Below are 7,880 nucleotides of genomic sequence, written 5' to 3' on the forward strand. Positions count from 1 at the left end.
GATTACTATCACTACTCCTGCTTTTTTTTTTTTGGTTGCCATTTGCTTGGTATATTCCCCACCCCCCATCCTTTTCTTTTTAGTCTTTATCTTCATTTTTCAGAGGTATCTCTTGTATACAACATATTGATGGATTTTGTTTTTTTATCCAATCTGCTACTCTTTTTCTCTTCAGTGGTGCATTTAAACCATTCACATTCAGTGTAATTATTGCTATCATTTTGTTCAATTCTTTTTGGTTTGTTGCTAGTAGCTTTGGTTCATTCTGTTTTCTGTGGCATCTCTATATGAAGGGCATCTCTCAGTGTTTCCTTTAAGGCTGGTCTTGTTTTTATGAACTCCCTTAAGTTCTGTATTTCTTGGAAAAGTTTGATCTCTTCTTCTTATTTGATGGACAGTTTTGCTGGGTACAGTATTCTTGGTTGTGTTCTTTGAGTGTTTGATATATGCCATTCCATTGTCTAAGTCTTTTGTTGTATGGCATTAATTAGAATACTCACGATGTGACCACATTCTTCTCATTTCCTCCTTGTGATAGCTATTTTCATTAACCCAATCATACCTCTTTCTGCTTCTGAACTCTATCTCTGAGTTACTCAGAGATAGTTACTCATGCCCTTTTGATCTTATTTAATCTTATTTTTTATTATTCTGAGTGCCTCCCTGGTGACATTGTTTGTCTTCTAGGTCTGTTAATTGTTTGGCTGCATTTGAGCCACAGAAATGATTTTTTAATTCCAAGTTCCAATAGTGACAAAATTCTGCAGTCTTGGGGTTGCCCTCAGACTCTATTGTGATTTTAACAAAAGTTTACAGAAAAGTTAGCTTTTCATTCATTCATTATTGCACATTTTTCCTCCCTACCCTCTGCCCAGTTTACATTGTTGTTGTTGTTATGTGCCGTCGAGTCATTTGCGACTCATAGTGACCCTATGCACACAAAAAACCCCAAAAGACCAAGACCCAAAATATTCATTATTGCATTATTTCCTCCCTCTCCCCCCAAACTAATCCACTTTGCTATGCACCTCTTATTCTGGACTGTTGTCATACAGATAATACCTAATCATATATTCCTTTAAAACAGTTCATCCCTCCATCTGTTTCAATGCAATGTTCATTCCCCCCCCCTTTTCTCTCAGTTTCTCCCCAAACCCCATGTCAATCCCGTTTCATAACAGTGGTGTTATGCAGTATTTGCCCTTTTGTGACTGACATATTTAACTTAGCATAATGTCCTCCAAGGTCACCTGCATTTTGTAATATTTTATGAGTTCCTTGTTTTACAGTGCTGCATAGTATTCCATTGTGTAAATATTTCATAATTTTCCTATCCATTCATGTCTTGATGTAATCAACTTGTGTTGATTCCATCCTTTGCTATTGTGAATAATGCAAATAGACATGGGTGTTCATACATCTGTTGGTGTGACAGCTCTGGATTCTTTAGGGTATATTCCTAGTAGTAGAATTGCTGGGTCAAATGGTTTTTTTTTAGTTCCAACTTTCCTTCCATAGTGGTTGTACCTTTTGCATTCCCACCAGTTGTTCTTGTCATTGTTAGGTGCCATCAAGTCGCTTGCAACTCATAGCAACCCTATGTATTACAGCCCTAAACCTTGCTCTATCCTGTGCCAACCACACTGCCTCTGGAACACTCATCCTGACTACTGCAGTCACTGAATCAATCCACTTCATAGAGGGTCTTCCCCTCTTGCGTCGCCCCTCCACCCTCCCAAGCATGATGTCACTCTCCAAGAACCTCTCCCTCCTTACAACATGTTCAAAGTATTTCAGACGAAGTCTCAGAATTCTTGACTCCAAGGAGCAGCCTGGTCTAACCTTCTCCCAGGATGAATCTGTTTGTTTTCTTGGCAGTCCAGGGTACATTCAATACTCTTCTCCAGCACCACAACTTAAAGGCATCAATTCTCCTTCTATCTTCCCTAGTCATTGTCCAACTCTCTGATGCATAACAAGTGATTGCAAAGACCATGGGCTGTATCAGGCACACCTTAGTCTCCAGAGAGACACGGTTGCTCTTGAGTACTTTAGAGAGGTCTCTTACAGCAGACTTTCCCATCGCGATACTTTTTTTTATTTCCTGGCTGCTGGTGCAAGGAAGGGATTCAGACTTGAGAAGACAGAAAGAGAAAAAAACAAAGAGAATATGATGGCAGAACATTATCCTAATTTACCTAAGCTTGAGTAGATTCCAAAGAAGCAACAGAGCTTTTAATTGGTAACTATGGAAAATTCAATAGAAAATGTCCAGTAAGCAATTTATATGTGAATATGAAGCTTGATAAAGAAAAATTCCAGATTATAAATTCAGATTAAGATGTCTTCAACAATTAGGAGGAAATAACTAAGATTGATGGCTATAATTTATGAATAATTGGTATAATGCATAAAAGTCTTCTTATTCATTGATTCATTCAAACAAATTTTTAATTTTTTTAAAAAGCTTATTTATTAATTACTTTCTATTTGGATTCTTGGCTGGTATGAAACTAAGCTCATCTTACTATAACAACACATCAAAGTTGTTTCTAAAATCAAAAGCCTTCATTCAAAATGTTTTAAATATATTATTAATAGGAAATCAGTTCTGGGCCACTAAAGGCAATATACTAGAAGCAGGTTATCCAAGAAGCATCTACACACTGGGCTTTCCTCCAAACGTCCAGAAGATTGATGCAGCCATTTCTGATGTGGAAAATGGGAAAACCTACTTTTTTGTAGAGAACACCTACTGGAGGTAAGATGAAATAGTAACAGCTTTGTAGGCAGCCTAGTTAGGATGTTTGATTTCTTCTAAGAAAATCCCTAAAACCTATCCTTTCCAATTTCCTCTAACTTAAAATTTTCTGAAAGCAACTAACAGTTTTTCAAGCTCTTAAATATAACAAAGGTTCTCATAAAAGTTGGTCATTGAGTAATATATCTAAGGATATATCAAAAGACACTAAGGTCCAGACTTCTGATCAAAATTGCATTTCTTCCTACTTGTCACCCTGTGGCTGCCATTGTTGTTGTTGTGCCCCTATCAGTTAAAATCAATTGCTAGTTATACTTCTGGTGAGTTTTCAGAGGCAATAAATCAAGAAGGAGGAGACTGTTTATCTTTTTCTTATGGAGAAAGTGGTCGATTTGTACTGCGTACTTTTGTATTGGTAGCAGAATTCCTTATCATTAATTTGCAAAGGAATCCCAAATATGAAATATTCTAGAGACAAGTCTATTAAATTCTTTGCAGTAGAGACTCAAGAGTTTAATTTGTGCAAAATAAACTAATTTACTTTGTTTCCAGCATGCACACACAAACCAAAAAAGTAAACCCTCTGCCAGTAAGTTGATTCCAACTCAAAATATTCATCAAGTTTCCGAAACTTCCCATCTTTCTCCTGGAGAGCACGCGGTAGTTTTGATGTTTTGGTTGCCAGTGCAACACCTTACACACAGTCTTGATTATCTTTTTGGCTTAAAGGACTACAATAGAAAGACAAAACCAGTCTATTATGGTCCACAAACAAGTTTTACACATTCAAGCTTAGAAAACTGACTTCAAACACATGTTTGAGTCCTCTGGAATAGCTGAGTATTTCTGTCTTGGGAAAATATGGTTTTAAGTTCTAGACTTAATAATCCATAAAAAGTCACATTTATTATAGTCCTTTGAACAGCTAGAAAAGTTTATTGAGGATTTCATACTGGGACATTAATGTTACTTTATACTGGTAGGTAATGGGGGAGTCACAGAATACTAAACTGCATTTCTTTTGGTGTAGATTTGATGAGAATAGCCAGTCCATGGATCAAGGTTTCCCCAGAATGATAAATGAGGACTTTCCTGGAGTTGAGCAAAAGATTGATGCTGCGTTTCAAAAATCGGGTAAGAGGATGAGGCACTTGTGCACATTTTACAGTGGAAAGACCAAACAATTTCCAAATCATTCACTCTTGTCCTCTTTTCACCCCACATTCTGTAAGATGTACGTACCTTGGGTTACATTTTATTTCCCCCATGATTTCCACAAGTCCTTGATTCCAAGCAGCATGTAAAATAAAAGAGTGATCTCTCACACTGTACCTATTTTCTTAAGTGGATTTTTATTATTGTTGAATCAGAATCAACTCATAGAGGACCCTCTGTTAGATTTCCAAGGATCTAAAGAAAGTGGGAGCAGATTGTTCATCTTTTCTCAAGGAGTTCCTGGTGAATTTGAACTTCCAGAGAATCACAACCTTTGGTTCACACCAGGACTCCTTTCTTATCTTATTGCTGTTGTTTCTTACTTTAAATCCAGTTGTTGATTTCAGGTGCGTTTCAGAGGTAATAAATCACATGGGAGGGAACTGTCCATCTTTCTCTCCTGGAGCAGTTGGTGGATTCAAACTGCCCTCCTTTGGTAGCACAACTCCTTTCATAGAAGCCACCAGAGCACCCTTTTCATGTATGTTGTTGTTAGGTGCCTTCTAGTCTACTCATAGCGACCTTATGAACAACAGATTTAAACCCTGCTCTATCTTGTGCTATCCTCATCATCTCTTCTATACATGAGCTCTTTGTTACCATCACAGTGCTAATATGTCATTGATGGTCTTCTCCTTCACTGACCCTCTAACTTTCCAAGAATGATGCCTTTCTTTAAGGACCCACCGTTTATAAACAACATATCCAATATATGTGAGAGGAAGTTACACTATCCTTACTTCTAAAGAGTACCCTGGTTGCACCCTCTCCAAAACATATTCTTTGCTCTTTTGGCATTTCATGAGACATCTGTACTCTTTTCCAACACAACTCAATGTCATTTTTATGCATTAATGAAATTCCAGACGGATAGCAAGTAACTTAAAAGTTTGTATCAGGTTCACCTTAATATTTAAACTGACACTTAGTATGAAAACTTCAGCACTGTGGAGGTATTTATATGTATGTATGTTGTTGTTGTTGTTGTTATGTGCCTTCAAATCGCCTGTGATTCAAAGCAAGCTTGTGTACAATAGCTCTGACCCCTGCCTTATTCTGAGCCAGTCTCACTGACTCCAACACACCTAATCCCATTCGCCAGTTACTGTGTCAATCCATCTCATCCAGGGTCTTCATCTCCTGCATTGTCTTTCCACCCTTCCAAGCATTATGACCTTCACCAGGGACTGGTCCCTCGCTGGCCATGTGCCCAAAGAATGTGAGACAGAACTTCAAAATCCTTACCTCCAAGGAGAAACTTGATTTCACCCTCTCCACAACAGTCCTGTTTATTCTTTTAATGGTCCATGGTATGTTCAATACCCTTCTCCAGCACCACAACTCAAAGACATCGATTCTTCTATCATCTTTAGTCATTATTCAGCTTTGTGATGCATAGGAAGTAATAGTGAAGACCATGGCCTGGATCAGGAGAGCCTACTCTACACTGACATCATTTCTTTTTTTTCACTTTGGGGAGGTCCTTGACAGCAGAATTCCTCAATGTATAAGGCGCGCTCTCTTTCTCTCTCTACACACACACACACACACACACAAATTTGGCAATCCAATTATCTTACCCTTCCTCTGCTATCATATCCCAAATGATTTCCCTAGCCTTCTGTTATGAAATTTTCTACATGAAATTATCTACCGTGTTCAAGTGGAAGAAAATTGTTGTTGTTTGCCAGTGAGCCAGAACCAATCCATAGCTTCTCCCTCAGTAGGTTTTCAGTGGCATTAGTCACACCAGAAGGGATTACCCATCTTGCTCCCATGCACCAAGTGAGGTTTCAAACTGTATATTTTTGGGTTGGTAGTACAATTCCTTATAACTAAGCCACTAAATTTCCCTTGTAATAAAATAATCATCTTCATACATACTCAAACATATTCAAACTGACCACATATGATTCTATTTTTCTTTTGGACTTTTATTATTTACACAAATAAAAGTTAAATTAAATAAACCTATTCACTATAGCTATAGTTAAGGGAACAAATGATTTGTTACTTGAACTTTTAAATTATTATTCCATTCAGAGTGGAATGGAGAAAAAGATAGGGCAAAATTTACTTGATTTTGGCTATAGTAAATCTCACTGTTTATATCATTGTACATATTAAGAATTCAACATAGAAAAAATGCTTATTAGATGTAAGAGATGTACACAAAAATGAATTGTATTATGATAGTTATCCCTCTGTGGGTTTTTTTTTAAGATTAGTGGATATTTTTTCGGATTAAATTTCAATCCTAAATTTAGAAAGAAAAGACCAATTTGAAGAGAGCAGAACACATCCTTCCTTTCCTACTAGTAAAGAGGTTACAATGCAACTGTTACTTTTGTTTCTATCAAAAACTGACTTGACTTGTTCTATAGATACCGTTTTACCCTGAGGGTTAGTTTATATTTACTAATTAATTTATTCGAGACAATATTTTACCCATTTTTACCATTACATTTGTTCTTTAAATTGTCTCAAATTTCAAAGAGGAAGCTTTTTCAAGGCAGTTCCTGTGTCTTTCAATGACCATGTTGGTAGATTAACATGTCTTTATTTTAATCATTAATCATTTAAACCTTTTTTTTCAATCTAATGGTTCATTGGTATAATTGGTAACCACGATATCACTAACATTATTAAATTCTGTGTCATTTTCATAACTTCTAGCATGCTCTGGATCTTCTACATGCATAACTTAATAATCATTGGAGAAATGTACCTTTGTTTCTACTCTAACATCTTTTTAAAAGTTTTTTAATGGAAATTATAATACAAAAAACTATATGAATAAAGAAGTGTGTTAAATAAAAAATATATGAAAGAAAAAAACAATAAAAATACTAAACTAAAATTAAAACAAATGACTCTTGACAAAGAAAAATTTGTTACTGCTTTTCTGTAAAGAGAAAAATGAAGAGGGATACTGCAGCTTGAAAATCATAATGCTTACAAAACTTACAATCTTACCACTAAGATAACCAAAATGTATACAAAAGCATAAACTTAATAACTGCTGGTGTGTTGTATATTTTTTAAAATTTCATTTTCTTCCTTTAGGTTGCCTCTCAAGTTCTAATTTAGGACATGATTGGGACAGAAGGACCAAAACATTAGGAGAAAGAGCAAAAATAATTGATATTTTCAAAAACATTGTGCAACTTTATCTCTTTAGAGAGAGTATAATCTAGTATTTCATAGCAATGACTTTCAAGTCAGATGAAGAGGAAATGAAACTTCCTTTCAACTTTCATTAGTGACACTTCAGGAAGAATCTTCAAACTGCCATAATTTTCTGGCATTTTCTTTTTCTTTATTAGTATCATCTTAAGATTTATTTGTAAAAACAAATGAGAAAAAACGTGCATAAATAACACTTAGTGCAGCACAGAGTGACCACGCAGTATATGCTCTTCATTATTAACTTACTCTTATTCTAAGGTAATGCATGTTATAAAAGTGGTTTGCTGTAAGAATGTCTCATTATTCTCTCCTTTATATTTGCAGGATTTTTTTATTTCTTCAGTGGACCATTACAGATTGAGTTTGACCCTAATGCCAAGATGGTGACAAAGCATGTGAGGGCTAACAGTATATTAGATTGTTAAGCATGATATGGAAAAGAGAGGCTTAGACACTTTAGGTGCATACATTGTTTATTTTTTAAATAAAATTTTTATTTTATACTAGTTTACTTGTTGTTATGTGCCATCGAGTCACTTGCAACTCATAGCGACCCTATGGACAAGAGCTCTAAATGCTGTTCTATCCTGTGCCAACCTAGCCATCTCAAATGCACGTATTCCCACCGCTCCAGTCACAGAATCTAAAAATATGGAATGCTTCACGAATGTTTACTTACAAAGTTTTATAGATATAGATATAGATATAGATATAG

General features: G+C 35.8%; 1 protein-coding gene across 1 annotated transcript in view; it reads left to right on the forward strand.

Annotated features, from left to right (window-relative positions):
- Nucleotides 1–7,590, forward strand: part of LOC102869437 (stromelysin-2-like) — a 25,047-nt gene extending 17,457 nt beyond the window's left edge. Inside the window, exons 8-10 of the mRNA XM_006887304.1 lie at nucleotides 2,602–2,761; nucleotides 3,792–3,895; nucleotides 7,490–7,590. Coding sequence (XP_006887366.1) covers nucleotides 2,602–2,761; nucleotides 3,792–3,895; nucleotides 7,490–7,590 — 365 coding nt within the window. The remainder of the gene's footprint in view (nucleotides 1–2,601; nucleotides 2,762–3,791; nucleotides 3,896–7,489) is intronic.
- Nucleotides 7,591–7,880: the final 290 nt, after the last annotated feature.

The sequence above is a fragment of the Elephantulus edwardii genome, unplaced genomic scaffold, assembly GCF_000299155.1.
Source record: "Elephantulus edwardii isolate Elephantulus edwardi_28Jun2011 unplaced genomic scaffold, EleEdw1.0 scaffold00056, whole genome shotgun sequence".
Lineage (NCBI taxonomy): Eukaryota > Metazoa > Chordata > Mammalia > Macroscelidea > Macroscelididae > Elephantulus > Elephantulus edwardii.